Genomic DNA, 16,189 nt, shown 5'->3' with positions numbered 1-16,189 from the left:
TGCTTCCATTTTACCCCTAAACTTTTGCCTTAAGAGATAGCTGTTCATATTGACCTTAGGTTTTCTTGAAAAGACAAAATTCACTTACATTTAAGGGACCAACCCAAATATAATGAAAACAATTGCTATTCTGAACAGAAGGCCCTGATTCACTCTCAGTGAAAACTATTCTGCAGATTTTGAAAACAAATTAGTGTTACTTCAGTTGGCTTGAAGTTTTTAAACTGTTTGATTTTGTAAGTTCTGTGGCCATATATATATATGTTCCTCATGCTAAATACTGGAGATTGGACTAAGTATGTCTAGAGTGGCAGTCTCTTTAGTCTTTAGACATGTTACAACCTTGTAGTGTTGATAACTCAGAAAGTACCATTTTTTCTGCTTATACTTTGCAACTGTTACAGTTAAATTCTGTGCACACTGTCAAAAACTTTGAATTGAACAGTGAATAGATTCTGCACATGTCCGGGAAGAAAGAAACTCCTTTCGTGTTATCTTTGCCCCTAACTTCTGTTTGAAGGCCCCTGACTTGATGTTATTTTCAAATTGAAGACACATTTTTATTAAGAAATATTAACATTTCTATACTTTTACTTATCAAAGATATGTGAAATTGCGGTTTCTGGAAGGAGTATGTCCTTGTGATTCCTGTGATGTCAGTAACAGCCAATCAGATCTCCTGATCATCATGAAGTAATCACTGTTACCATATTGAATTGATTTAATTTCAGGGAAGATCAAAGAAACTAGATGTTTTGAAGAACATACACAGTCACATTCTAACTAAATTAGCACCCCTCCCTACCTCTCTATCTAGGCCATGGTTTTTTAAAAAAGAAAATCTTACCTCAGACCCTGCTTTTACTATTTACTTCTGGCCATTCTGTTACTGCCCAGTTGTGATTCATTTTATCCTCACAAATGAACACATCTCTGAACTAAAGATTTATTTTTATTTTCAAAATGGAAATGGCATTACATAGAGCCGAGCATTTTAAAACCAAGTTGAAAGCAGAGACATAGACCAGAACACATGCCTGATTTTACTGTAATAACTTCTGGTCCAGGTGAAGCATTATTCAACGCAGGCATCATTATTTAAATTTTGGGTAACTAAAATGCAAAGTATCTTGAGGCTCAAGAAGCCAGGCAGTTTGGACAAATTTCTTATTATGGTATTTTTTAAATAACCTGGAAAAATATTTAATGTCACCATATTTATAAAGATAGAATTAAAAAAAATTTTAAAAAAGATACAATTAAACTGTCCAAAGAAAGCATTAGTAGCAGTGTTTAAGTTGTATTCATATTGATAGGTAGAGGTCAATGAGGAATTGTTCTCTGCTTTTGTTGAGTACAGGGGAAAATTAGATAAAACTGTTTCAGAAAAAAAGTTTTTGATAGGGACAGTTTCTTGATAGACTAGATTTTTGTGAATGAGACTATTAGCCAGGGGGTTGTGCAATACCTTCCTCTGGTGTTTTTAAAGGTGAAAATATTTTTAGCATAAAAACTGTAACTAGATGAATGGGCTTTTGTAGGAAAGTCACACTATTTAACAAAGCACTTCAAAGTACCACTTAAGATTTTAGGATGAAAGAATACTATACCACATCTGCTGGGCAAGGCAGACATCCCCCTACCCCCATAAAGACCACACCTAGCTATTGCCAGTCAAGCTGATATGATGGTTAGTATTGTTAATACCTTGTACTTAACCAGGCATAACAGATAACTGCCCTCTTTCTTACGTCACACAAGGACTATACAGTGTTAATCTGGAAGGGCAGTCAAAAGGGAACCTGGCAACGTGGGGTCCTCTTTCCAGTTCTGCTAATGTACTGACCCTTCTTGTCTCATACATAGCCTCTCATAACTTCTATTGCTTGATTTATAACTGAGGAATTAAAGTAGGTTGTTGAGGTCAGCTTTAGCCAGAGAGTTTGTAAAAAATGATTTTTTAAATTTTTGCTTTTTTTTGGTTTGATTTTAATTGGATAAATCTCTCTCACTATTTAAAGTGATCCAAAAAAAAAAAAAAAAGGCCCAACTATAATATTTACTGTTATTATCACAGGCCTCCTTTAGATAAAAGAAGGCCTTCATGATTTCTTTTATTGTGGAAAGTTGTTTAAGGGGTGTGGGTACCTGGGTGTGTGTGTTTATACATATGAGAGGGAGAGACAGAAGATAATTTGCATTGCTATTATGAAATTATACATTGGTTTCTTGATAAGAACATTTGGTGTTTTTTAAATTTTTGTCTAGGTCTCTGATGACTTGTTAAAATAATAGCACACAATAGGTAAATGCTGCAATTTTAAGTTAAGTTAAAAAAAAAACTTTTGGAGCCATTCAAGAACCAGGACACCCCAAGAAAATGTCTGTGCTCCCATATCCTCTTTTCATGCATCTGTAATTGTCTTCCTCTAAAGACTGTTTTGTTTCTTTAGCCAGTATTTTAATATGAATAACATTTTCAGATTTTGCTTGGTCTTAGTTTCTCTGAAAGAAACTGAATGGTATTCTTGATGTGTGCATTAGTTTTGTTTTCTGAATGGCTTTTAAAAATCCGAATGTTTAGGTTTTTCGTGTATATATGCATACATTTTAAATAATAAGATTCATATGTCGAATCACCTCATGGAAGATGGCGGGAAAACATAGTCTTAGTATTGTAGTAATTTACAGAAAAATAGCAAGTATTTATTGAAGATATTAGCCAAGGTTTATATCAAGATAAACTTCCAAGATGAGACAATAAATCTATTGTTTCTAAACTTGTTTCTTTGTGGCGGAGTCTAAATCTTCTGTTCTCTTTAAACTACTTTCCAGTGAAGTAAATAGCTATTGCATATTCATTAGCTGCATATCCTTGAAAACCCTTTAGTCATATGAAAAACTTTATTAGTTTGAAAACTATAGGATGCTTTCAGTTTTCATTAGCTAATGACTTATCTGTTTTAAACAGAACAATAGAAAGTGTTGCTCCTAATGCCTGTTTTTGTATTTGTAGTACAAAGCACAGATCTCTTGTTAGTTTATAATCTATGTTTCAAGAGCTATTGTACTACAAGGGACTTTTGGAGTTTTCATGGATAATATAGCATTTACTTACACAGATACTTTCCCCTTACTTTGCCTTGAATTTCTTAATATCTCCAATTATTCAGCTCTAAAATGTCCATGTTTGAGTTGATAAAATTAATCTTTAACTTTTCCATGGTTATTGCACTTAGTGGTAAGATTATTTTCAGAAAGTTTCCTTTTTAAGGACTTAATTTAACTTTAGAAATATAGAATGGTAGGATGGTATTATTCTGTTTATAATTCAGTTAGTATTGGTGTACTTTCCCCAAATCATCTGCTGTAGTAGATAATTTAGCTGGATCATATCTACACATTAAATAGGGAAGATTGCATTTGAAAACAGCATTGTAGTTTCTCTATGTATGGAATAAGAGTGTTGACTGTTTTTCAGAAAAGCTTTGCTTATTTTATTGATTATGTATTTCTCGTGAAAATGTGAGCAATCTACATATCACAATTAATATTTGGAACAACTTAATGCATCTTGATTTTATTAATATTAGAGATGATAACATTTAAAGTGGTTGTATAGACCAAATAGAGAGGAAAAGATAAACCAGTCCAGTTCTGCTCTGAGTTCTTTTATTATCCAACTATGTCTTGGGAATGTGATTTCAAGTAACAGAGATATATGTGAATTATTACTATAAATCCCACCATGATGTTAATAGTACAGGTTTCAACTTAAATCAGAATATAATATATAAATTTAAGTCAGTTTAATAAATAAGAGTTCTGTTGTTAAATAAGTGGCATATGCTTAAGCATATTCTGCCAGAGCACATTTTCCCAGAGCACTCCCTACTTCCAAACTGTGTCGTGCCCATTTTTTCATCTGTGTTCCCCACTCGGCCATAATATTTCCCCAGTGCTCACTTACTATTTGGCAAGATAGTGAGCACTATTTTTGTTGAATGGTTGAATTTATGAATGAATTATCCATGAGGTTTTTTTACCCCCTTGGCTACATCATTTTTTTTTCTTTCTACATTTTTTATTGGTGCATTATAGTTGTACATAATGATGGGATTTGTTGTTTCATATCCATTCATGCACACATCCGTAAAGTTTTTAAAATATTTGCCTACCTCAAATGTGAGGTTATATGTTGCTCTTAGCTTTTCATAAGGCTAGAATAATATCGTGCTAATGAGTCAGAGTCTAAGGTGGACTGAATTAGGGCCATTCTTTCTCATGAAAAGTTTCTGTAAGGACCTTAGAATGTTTAGAGAAAATTACTCATGCAGATTTCATGGAAACTTTGTTGATATTGCCATGATAGGTAGCTTTTCCAAGCTTACATATCAAGATAGTGGCAGCTGGGAGTAAGATCCTTGGTGGTTACTAATTCCCAGTCTTGTGCTCAACCCACTGTTCAAACACAGAAGCTGTGTTCACATTTTCTTTTTGTCTCTTATCAATACCTCACAACAGCCTGTGTGCTTTAAAAAGCACAAAATCAGGTGTTTGTTGAAATATTTCACTTCTTAACCATGAAAAATGGGCTTTGATATTGTGATGTTAATGAATATTTCATACCTATTTTTTCTTTGTAGATATACAATTTCAGCTTAATGATGGCTACATATTGAGTTGCATCTAATAATTATTGAATGGATGAGTTACCTATAAGGAGTTCTGGTTACAAATATATTTTTAAATGCAACTTGTAGGTTTATAAAAAATAATTTTGGGGTGATATTTTCTCATTAATATAAAAAAGTTCCCTCCCACATCTTTTCTGTAGGATTACCAGAGAAAACATAAGGTTGTTTTGAACAGAACTGCCTTCTTCATTTGAGTGTCAGTGCTGTTTTGTTCACATTCTAATAATTGTTTTATGAGACTGAAAAAAGACTATCTGCCTTCATTTGTAACTATCTGCTATTCTGACGGTGTCACTCATTTCATAAAAGAATAGATAGATTTTAGTAAATAAAACATCATTTCTGCTACAAAGGCTAAGGTTTGATTTGCTGAACTTTACTTTGAAACAATATTTTTAAAGGGTGTTTGTTCAATAGTTAAAATCTGTAGAGGTGATTATTTTATTAGAGTCAGTTACTATGTTTGTCTGGACCCTGCATTAATCTCAAGAGGACTACCTGGATATTAGTAACTACAAATATTCATGTCAGCAGTGCATAGTGCTTTTAGGAATAATTGAGAACTGTTAGACTTGAACTTGGGCTTTAAAAGGGAATGACAAAACACTGCTTTTCAATGTGATCTGCACTTTGATTGGCAGAGCCTGCTTAAACAACAGATTCGCTGCTGAGAGCATAGTTTAAACTGAAAGAGACCTGGGTAGCCTCCACCGCCTTTTCCGTTTAGTAATCAAGTGAGTTGGGTCTCAAAATGATTTCTTCAGGGCCTCCTGGTGTCAGGTTCTGCCTCTGCAAGCCCTTCGGGTCCTTTCCCATTTTGAAGTATAGGCTGGTGTAATCTCAGCAATCTCTGAACCCGGTACTGCCCCTCTCCCCAATCTCAGGACTCGTCCAGTTTTGTGCTGATGTCACCGCTTAGCTGTTGCTTTGCAGCCTCTCTGGCCTGGAGGTACCTCCCACTGAAAGTGCTCTCTGTTCGGGGAGGAGGCTAGGAGTCGGAGGAAAGATGACTGCGAAGTTAAGTCGCGGGAGGGCGTAGCACCGGAGCAATAGAGCAAGCCGAGGTCTGGAGCAGCCTGCAGGCTCAGGGACTTAGCAGATGTTGCGTGAAGAGAGAGGGCATTGCTGGGAGCGCCCTGGCTCCAGAGGATGCCTGCCCAGGACCCCGCTGCCCTGAGGATTCGGGGACAACGCAGGAGCTCCCTGCTGGAGCTCCCTTTCTGCCGCGTCCACTACCACCTCCCCCTCTCGCCAGCTTTAGCTGAAATGAAGACCCAGCTGCGGCCACAGCAGTTGGTCAATTTCAAAGGATAGAGTAGTGGCTTGGTCTTCAGCTGAATGTGAATTGCGCTGCCTGTGCCTTAGAGGAAGCCGTGGAGCTCTTCTTTTGCTGCAGTTGCCTCAGGTGGAATAAGCCTTCTTGAGGATCAGATAAGAATCTTTGAACATTTTTTTTTTAAAGGGAAGCTTATTATAGTACAACATGCTTTCTGTTTACTTTGAAAGGTTGCTGGATTGTACTGCTCTGGCTGGCTGATATTTCCCCCCTTGGGTAGTTCTGGGTAACCTTGAAGAAGCTTAATATGGGAAGAAAAACTGCCTTTTGAATCAAGATTATTTATAGTTATTACCCCCAAGAGAAAGTAAAAGAAAAATTTAACTTTTTTACATAGATTTAACTTATTTTTCTCTGAAGACTTGGTCTGTGCCTTCAGCTGAACAATATATGGTCTCTGTTTGTCTTTTAAGTTTCTGAAACTTGGTTTATTTATAAAGGAGATGGAGTTTTGCAAGCCATCTTTAAGTGGATTACAGTTAACCAGAGCTTTGCTGAAATTAACATTCAGCCTGTTAAAATGCTTGCTCATTTGGAAATTTTAATCTGGAAACCTCAGATGCAAAATTAGACAAAAAAGGGAAATGGACTGACAATGGAATGTTCTGAGTGTTTGAGCCACTTTTAAGTGTTGTGTATTTCTGTGTTTTGGAGTATGTGAAAGGGAACTTTGGGGGCTGGGGAAGTAGAGGAAGGAGATTTCTGTTCTCTGTTATTGATGCACTTTACTTTTTAGAATAATTCTAAAATCAACCAGGTAAAAGATAGTTGCATTAATACCGATGCACTGCTAATGACCCTAAGCACCTCATATATTACGTGTATTATTTTAGCCTGTGTCTTTATGCTGAGGACACTTCATAGCGCTGTTCAGAAGCAGACTTTCTTGCAAGATGCCCTACCTTGTTTCTTATTTTTTGTGTCAAGAGCTGCAATATTTGTTTTGACTATCTACAAAATGGGGAAGCCACTCAGTAGACCAGACTGTTTACGTCAGAATCCTCCATGTGTAGGGAAGGGTGAAGAAGAAGAGGACTTAAATATTGAAGACTGTTATGTCCCACAGAGGTCAATCTATGACACTGTTAGACTAAATGAACAGATAGACTCTGGTTCAAAAGGTAGCCTGTCTTCCAGGCATTTTACAGATCGGACTTTACCCTACAGTCACAGAACACTGGATGTTAGTTCTTTATGCTCTAATGGTGCCCTTACTTCTTCCAGTGTATTTGAGTTGAGAGGTCGTGAAGCTAACAAACTAGATGAAAAGATGATCTTTGATGCACTCAAACTGAATAGTGACATCATTCGAACCACAGGATTACCCAAAGCCAAATCTCATGCAGAAAAGAAAGAGCATAGACGGTCTTGGCGAATGTTTGTCCCAGCCAATTTTATGGATTATGCAAACAAAAGTGAAAGCTCTTTTGTTGAACCTCCTGATATGTCAGATGGCGTTACGAAGGCCAGTAAGTGCAGATGGGGCACTAATTCTCTGACTTCCGAGGAGGATGACTCTGGTTTATGTAGCCCTCAAGCAGAGAGGGAAGAAAAACAGGGCATTTTAACTGGAGACCAGTCACAAATTAGAAGCTTATCTTCTGCTGAAGATATTCATATAACAGAACACTATAGGCCTTTTTTTTCTGTTAATTCCATGAGTGAACAGAAAATCCCATTGCTTTCATGTAGAAGTGCCCACCCTGATGATAACTTCAAAATGATTTTGCATGATGTTTCTTCACTTGAGGAATCAAAATCTATAAATGATCAAAGGGAAATCCATGATGAAAATTGTTGCCTGCAGAATGATTTGAAAGAGAGCACTAAGGGTGATCCATTAATCATGCCAAAAGATGAAGAAAAGGAGTGCATTTCTAACTCCTGGGAAGAGGAGAACACTTATGGACCAGGAGAATCCCAAATGACAGCACAAAGTAGGGAACTTACAAAGGGTTTAGATTTCTCTCACACCACCCTGGAGGAGAGTGATGTAGATTGTGGTAGCACAAGTTTGGTAGAAATTGTGACACTGTCAGCACAATATGATTCAGAAGAACCCAACAGAGCATCTAAAGGGGAACTGGAGCCTCCCCTTTCTGCCCAGGAGATGGAGGTGACCCATATGAAGTGCTCCCTGAAATTCATACCAGTAAGAAAGAAAGCAGTGCCCAGAAAAACAGGGACCCAGGCAGGAATATTGGACACAGTATGCAATGGCTTCCAGTCAGTCCAGGTAATTAATGGAAATGTGATACTTTGCAATGCCAAACATTTATGATTCTATTTCAGAGTGGTTACCAGTGTTTCTAGTAATGATCAAATTCAGTCATTTGTTTGAGATGTGTGATTAGCACCCTATAAGATGCCAGCTATTGATAAATTGAACATTATAAAAAATTAACTAAGGGACCCCTGTGTGGTTTTGGTTTGTTTGTTTGTTTGTTTAAAAAGAGGAACAGTTTTTTCCAGGTGTTTGGGGCCCTGCCATTGGTTGTGCCGATGGTGGCTGTTCCCCTTCATTCAGAATGTTGTCACTGTGAATTTATGTTCATGTGAGGCTTTTGTACAAGTTGTGGTTTAAGATACTGCCATTTAAGGTCAGTTATATTGGGTATATTAAGCTTCAACAGGCTTAGTCGTGAAGATATGAACACAATATTATATTGTTGTGGTCTGCAAAGTTCTCTACCCAAATTAAGGACTTTTTCAATGCACTAAAAAATTTCTCTCAGAAGTTCCGCATGTGAGAGTAGAGAAGTCACTGTACTAGTTTCCCAGGCGTTATAGTCCTAACTTCTTGTGAGTGGTGGATGAGGTAAGAAAGTAAAGGGTGCAGCCTAGTAATAACCAGAGGTTGTTTGTCAAGCCTGTAATTTTTTTCTTCCCACTCAGATTGAAGTTCAGCTATTTTAGTACTTTTACTGAACTCTTCTGGTAAACTTTTCCTCAGAGGTAATTTGATTTTATTTTAGGTTTCTCTGTGACTGTGCTGTAGGTTAGTTTGGGGAGGGGGGAGTCTATCTTCGTAGGTGTCTTATTACCACTGAGAGATAAAGAATTTAGATAATATCAGAACAGTTCTTTTTAAGTCTGTGAAATAATTGCTTTAGTGATCCGTACCCTTTTCTTGGGTATGCAACAAATGGCCTGCTAATTTAAAAGCTTAGCAAAGTACATTTTCCCTGTAAAGGATTTGGTAGTTAATTTGTAGATGATAATTAATTTTAGGATTATATGCTTTTTTTGTATTTTTATAGCACTTTAGGAAATGACCCCAGACTCATCTAAACCCTCTTTGAAATCTTTCCCTAAATTAAAGTCAAAAGCAGAGTTTAAGGCAATTTAGGAGAACATTATATTAGTTTGTGTGTGTGAGTCCTCATAACCAACTGCAAGAGAGGAGGAAACTTTTTTTCTGAATTACAGTGTACCATGAAAGTTCCTGAAATTAAGAATATAGCAATTTTCCCAGATGCCTCCCATTGTTTTTGTAAATATTTAAACTTATCCAAAGCTACTAATGCCTAGAGTTAGTAACTTAGAAAGTGATATAGAAAAGAAATAGAATCATTCTGCCAAATTCTATCTTGACCACCTTATTGCAATTTTCTGTTGACTTATTTGGTAAGTTATATTTTTTAAAAAATCATGAAAACTTCAATTCTTTCCTCAGTGATTTGTGGGATCTTGTTTCTTTGATTATGTATAATTAATTTTTATATATAGTATTGTTATATAAAAACAATTAGCCAGCATGGAAATTGTCCATATGGATTTTCTGTGGAAAAAGCAGCTTGGCCTTTTAGCTAGAGGGGACTTTTACAGGAAATGATCAGTAATTTGATTGCTGTTCCCTAATGTACTCATTCATACAGTAACACAAGAGTATCCTGTGTGTTCGGCCTTGGGCCAGGGTTTGGAGAGTTTGTTTCCTGTGGCCTCTACATCTTTCAAATTTAATTTTTATATAATGTCTGTAGATTTTTTTCTTAATTGCTATTTTAATATTTGCCTATATTATGTTTCCATATATTCTGCTTAGACATTTATTGATTATTTATGTAGTGCCCTTTGCTCTAATAACTCAGAATCCCAAACAGTGCTTTACCTTAAAATCTGTCCAGAACTTTCCTTACATAGTTAAAATAATTGATCTTTCTCATGGCTTCCTCCAAGTCCTATGTTACAAACTTGGTATCTGTGAAGGAATTGATATATCTACCTCCAGTATTATTTGTTAAAGAGCTGATGTCATCTAAGGTAGAAATGTAATATTTCCATACTGAAAATAATTTAGCATATAATTATTGGGTGCATATAACATGCTAGGCACCGTGGTAGGCCCAGACATAGAACTGTCATAAGGAAAACAGGCCAAAATTTGTACTTTAACAGAACTTGCAGCTTTTATCTAATACATTGTATCCTTTGCTAGTCACAGGTGACTGAGTGACCATAAGTTGGATGTAATGGAGAGGAGGTGAGGCAGCCCTGGGCAATTGCTCAGAGCATATGCACAGGTAGCATTGACCAAAGAGGAACCAGACTTGTTGTGCCACTGATATGTGTGGTCAGATCCATGGGATGAGGCCAGGGTGCTTCTTGCAAGCCCATGGATATTTTTATAGGCACAGAGGAGAGGAGGCTGAATGTGCAGAGATCTATGTTATTTCGGCATATACCTGTGTCTTTTTCCTTTGTCTAGCCTTACATTTTTGTTCCTCTGGCCGGCCATGTATTTGGCCTCTTGGCCCACTTCATTGTCTTGCCAGTGATTCTTCATTTCCAGTTTCAGTCTAAAGCTTCAGTTGTCAGCTAGCAGCACCCATCCTTATGAGAGCTGATGAGAATTCCTTGCCCAGTAAGGCTCATTTGACCCCATCTTACCAGTTTGTTTCTTAGCATTTTTTGTAAGTCTTTTTTAGAGTTCAATTGAGAAAGTAGGAAATTTATCATGCAATTATAATGAAGCAATAAAGAGAAGTCAGATAATACTGTCTTTTTGGCTTTATAGATAATTTAATTAGAATATAATTCTTTAATATACCCAAATGGGTTTGATATGCTACAAATTTATATGTTGTTTACTTTTGTACTATCGCTCCCAGGGTAGCTATGACCTATGAACAGGCAATGGCAGTATCTTTACTTCTGTAATGATTGATAGTTCCTACTACCTAATGACAAAGTAAATTTATTATATATTTTGGTAGGTTGTAGATAGTATAAATCATATGATTATGGCCCTTCTAACTGCAGGTATTCCAGAAAGAAGAAATCGAACCCTTGCAGGTTAAACAGCAAGATGTAAACTGGTTAGGTCAAGGCCTTATTCAGAGTGCTCCTAAAAGCACCAGCACACAGGGTTTGGAGCATGACCTGGACGAAGTCAATACACGGTGGAAGACTCTCAATAAGAAGGTATTTTTTTATTCCCTTCATTTATAGTAGCCCAACCTCCCTAAACATGTCTTTTTTTTTTTTTTTTAATGTTGCTATAAACTGCAGGGCCCAACTCAGGTGCCATAGGAGCTAGGTAGGGAACATAAATAAATAAGCTGGGTAAAACAGGGTTTCTCCCTGCCCTTGCCTTGACTTTTGACAGAGATATAGCTACAGATACTGAACAGGTGTGATGGCAGACGGCCATGACCTATTCGTGACCCCATGTCAGGAGACCTGGTAGCTTCTTAATTTTGGTAAATCATCAACATACAGGCATGCAGGCCCATTGTTGCCAGATACTCTACTTACTTTCAAAAGAACTGAAAATTATGCTCTCTCTGTGAAATCTTCCCGTTTTCAAATGTGGGTGACTAATTTCACACTGTAAGTGAAAGAAGCTCTGTCTCTCTGTCAGCCCTGGGCTAAGGGTTCACCACCCTGACTCTAGACCATCAACTCTAAATATTTTACCTATGAGGCCTATTTATAAATTCTCATGAGAGGAAGCACTAGAAATAATGCTTCAATAATCTTAGGGAAATAATGCTGACACACAGTGGCTTTTCATGTGACATAAATGACCAGATTATTATGGGATGGCACTGCTTATTTAATGGTGGTAGTGGTTCTTATAATTTTCCCTGCATTGAACTCTTAAGTCATTGCTATATCTTAAAAGCTTTTCACTCTTTAGAGCCTGATTCATATTGTAGTGTTTCTTAAACACAACTGGGATGCATGTTGGGTGTAAATATATTCCACAGTGCTTGCCAACTACTTTTTCAGTCCAAAGGGAGAGACTATGAGAAGAGCAAGAGGATATCTCTATGTAGGACATAGAGACTCCATTTACTAGGAGACAAAGGCCTTAGTTTGTCAAAAAGAGACTCCAGAACTTGAAGATAGTAGAGTTTAAGTGGATATTCATTAGTAGGAAATTTTAAAAAATGAATCCCAGCAATAATAATAAAATGACTAATGCATGGTTATTTTCAATAATTTAATCATTTATTGCTAATCACAAACATATTGGGCATTCCCAAAAGCTCTAAGATTTAATGTCCATATCGACTGGGATAAGAACCTTATTTTCATGTGTTACTTGCTAAAATTGAAATCCTTCCCACTATAATTGCTTTGTGTTAATTTTAAGTGAAAAGTAAAAGAAAATTTGTGACCATATGGGAAAAGAAGCATGAAAAGGGATAGCCGGCAGCAGATTTTATTTTATGAAAAGAGTAAATAAACTGAAACAAGTGAAACTTTGCAGGTGGCTCAGAGAGCAGCCCAGCTGCAGGAAGCCCTGTTGCATTGTGGGAGGTTCCAAGATGCCCTGGAGTCCCTGCTCAGCTGGATGGTGGATACTGAGGAGCTTGTAGCCAATCAGAAGCCACCATCTGCAGAGTTCAAAGTGGTGAAGGCCCAGATACAAGAGCAAAAGGTAAGTTAATGATGCTTTTGTATTGTGTTCCATTTTAAATCCTAATGATGAAGGTAAAAATGTGCCTCCTTATTTATATTGATAGAATATCCTAGTTAACTGGTTCTTGCTGCTCTAGATGTAATTTTGGTAGTCATTCATCCAATACTTACTGAACATCTCTCACCGAGGCATTATTTTGGGGAGGTATCACTGAATAACAACCATGAAAATTCCTCATTGAGTTTGAAGTCTAGTGGGAAGGGAGGGATAAGGAGAGAGACAATAAACAAATATATAAACAGTGATAAGTTAGAAAGACAGTAATAAAGCCAGAAATGAGGGCTAGGAATCAGGAAGTGAGCAGCGATGAGGGCAGGAAGTGCCAGAGCGAGGATCTGTGGTGTACTTTGCTCCTTTATATGGTAAGTTTATTCATATGAAATTGCCATTTTTATGGATTAAAAATATTGTCAGTTTCTTAAAGTTCAATGAGTGCTAATGAGGCAAATGTTGGATTCATTTATGCTCAGGAAGGTGCCACTGTTTTTTATGACAGTGCTAAAAATGTCCAAGGTGGGAAAAATACAATCTGTATAAGGATAACTACTCAGGACCACATGTACAGTTTTGGGCTTCTGATGGTAGTGGTCAGTTATGAAACATTTAATGACATTTTCAATAGTAGTTTGTCAGCTATGACATGAAATGACAGATGGGAAGGGGCCTAGTACATAGCACAGTGGTAACTTTTCTCCTGTGGAATTTTTGAAAGGGAGTAGATTAATTTTAATTAATTTACTTTTTTTTCATTTAAGATTCTTTTAAATTAAAATTTAATTATATCTTTCTATCCTGGCTTTGTTTTACTTAGCAGAGTTAGTAATAATAATGTATGTTTCAAAATTACTAAAATTTTAATGTGTTCTCAATACAAAAGAAATGGTAAGTAGGGAAGGTGCTAGATATGCTAATTATCTTGGTTTAATCATTCCAGAATGTACACATACATCAAAACATTGCATTGGACTCCATAAGTATATGCAATTATTATGTCAGTTATTTTTTTAAACTTCCACATTTAAAATTTATTGTATACTTTAATATCTGTATTTCATTTTATCTCTAATTTTTTTTAAACTAGCACATTGGGAAAGTACATTTATTAGAAATAAAGTTAGAGGTAAGGATTAAGGAAACATAACTGCAAACACATTGCATTTGTATGGTTTTTGAATAATGGAACTGCTACTTTTTACAGTTTGATGTTATTTTCCCAGAGTTAATTAATGATGCTTAGCCAGCAAAATCCTTTATTGATTTTGCATTTTGCTTTCTTGATTGCCAGAGGCTTTGCTATTAAAGTTTATCAGAAGTAATCCACTTCATTAGTTCCTCTAGCTGCCTAAACCACCTGTTATATACTTTGATTTATTTTTAAATTTTTTAGTTGTAGTTGGACACAATATCTTTATTTATTTTTATGTGGTGCTACCACATGCGAGGTAGGCACTCTACCACTGAGCCACGGCCCCAGCCCTATACTTTGACTTTTATAATGACTCAAACCAGTGTCGAGAGTTCGCCATCCTTCCCCTTCTTTGTAAACATGCATTCCTCTTCCCTCTGGCCTTGGAGGTCTTTCTCAAAGTGTTCCTCTAACATTTTACTTCTTTAGTCCTTAACTGCCATTCAGGATAAGATTAAGGAATCCGTGAAGCACTTGGTGTGTTGCACACTTGTGCATTCCTCCTTACTGTCACACAGTGCCTGTGCATAGCAGTTGCTCAGAAATTGTGTATTTTTCCTTAGGGTAGAACAAGGTAATCCTTGAGTTCTGGCTCCCTGTAGCAAACATTTCATTTAAGACCTCTTAAAATGTGCCATTAGAATTAAATTGAATTTTGTTTATGCTGTAAAATCCTGAAATAATAATCTTATCTGGCCAGCTTTGGAGATTTCTGACATGTTCCACACTCTCTTCCCTTTGGAAATAATACTTAAAGGCTGTTTTTGAGTTTCCATTCTCCTAACAGATCTTAGGAGCTAGTTGCACCTGGTAAAAGGAGCCAAGAGCCTTTTTTTTTTCTTTTTTTTTTTTAAGACTTGATAACTGGTGGACTTGGACTGAGTTTAAACTTCCTTGTCTATAACAGATTGTTTAATGTTGGGAAGGGTTTTAAAAGTATTAATTATTTATAGTAATAATTTTAACTTCGACTGTAGATAACTGTTGAATGTTTAGGGCATTACTATTTTATTAAAAACTACTGGGACCAGGCATGGTGGTGCATGCCTGTAATCCCAGTGGCTCTGGAGGCTGAGGCAGGAGTCACCCTCAGCAAAAATGAGGCACTAAGCAACTCAGTGAGACCCTATCTCTCAATAAATACAAAAAAGGGCTGGGGATGTGGCTCAATGGTTGAGTGCCCCTGAGTTAGAACCCTAGTATCCACCCCCTCCCCACCAAAAAAAAAAAAAAAATACTGGGGATTTTGCACTTTCCCCGAGATTTAGTGGAGTTATACCAATAACACCTTCTATTCTGTTACTTTTTATCAATATTAGTTTTTTCTACCATGAAAAGCCTTACCACACTACCTGACTCATTAGTAATGAATCATTAAACCAAATAAGTTTAAAATTCCATTTCTCAGATCCTTTCTTGTGTGCATCCATACAAAATGTGTCTTGCTGTCACAATATCAGAAGTACTTACAATATTTTTAACCTTATATTTGCTTAATTGTTATTTTGCTGTTTAAAATATTTAATGTTTTGTCTCAAGCTTCTCCAAAGATTGTTGGATGACCGCAAATCCACTGTGGAGGTTATCAAACGAGAAGGAGAAAAAATCGCTGCCACAGCAGAACCTGCAGATCAAGTGAAGATTTTAAAACAGCTGAGTCTCTTGGATAGTAGATGGGAAGCATTGCTTAATAAAGCTGAAATGAGGTAACATAAATACTTTGTTTTTTTGAAAGAGCAGCAGTGACCTTACTGCATATTTTAGTTATAACTTTTTTTCAAATCCTGTTCTCTTGTGTTTATCCTGTGTATGAACATAGGTATCAAGGGCTACAATATCTCTCTTACTCCTCCAAGGGAAATGTCTTGCACCAGCCATATCCCAACTCTAAGAAAGCATTTCCCTTGGATGATTTATTCATTTTAATTCAAGGTTATTGCCTCAATACCACATATCAGACATAGGTTTTCGGTTATGTCCATCTTATCTGTCCTCAGATAAGATGCAGCCTTTTGGGTTCATTGCCATTGAAAAGTGAT

At 36.5% G+C, this 16,189-nt stretch overlaps 1 protein-coding gene across 23 annotated transcripts in view; it reads left to right on the top strand.

Annotated features, from left to right (window-relative positions):
• Window positions 1–16,189, top strand: part of Dst (dystonin) — a 451,671-nt gene that overhangs the window by 363,586 nt on the left and 71,896 nt on the right. For all 23 annotated transcript variants that reach the window (XM_058575217.1, XM_046432573.2, XM_058575215.1 and 20 more), the window contains 3 exons: window positions 11,296–11,457; window positions 12,752–12,922; window positions 15,690–15,856. In XM_058575217.1, coding sequence (XP_058431200.1) covers window positions 11,296–11,457; window positions 12,752–12,922; window positions 15,690–15,856 — 500 coding nt within the window. The remainder of the gene's footprint in view (window positions 1–11,295; window positions 11,458–12,751; window positions 12,923–15,689; window positions 15,857–16,189) is intronic.

The sequence above is a fragment of the Marmota monax genome, unplaced genomic scaffold (assembly GCF_021218885.2).
Source record: "Marmota monax isolate L192 unplaced genomic scaffold, Marmota_monax_Labrador192_F-V1.1 WCK01_AAM20220418_F8-fsc00116, whole genome shotgun sequence".
NCBI lineage: Eukaryota > Metazoa > Chordata > Mammalia > Rodentia > Sciuridae > Marmota > Marmota monax.
The sequence above is the reverse complement of the archived record's forward strand: the minus strand, read 5'-3'. Positions and strand labels throughout refer to the sequence as shown.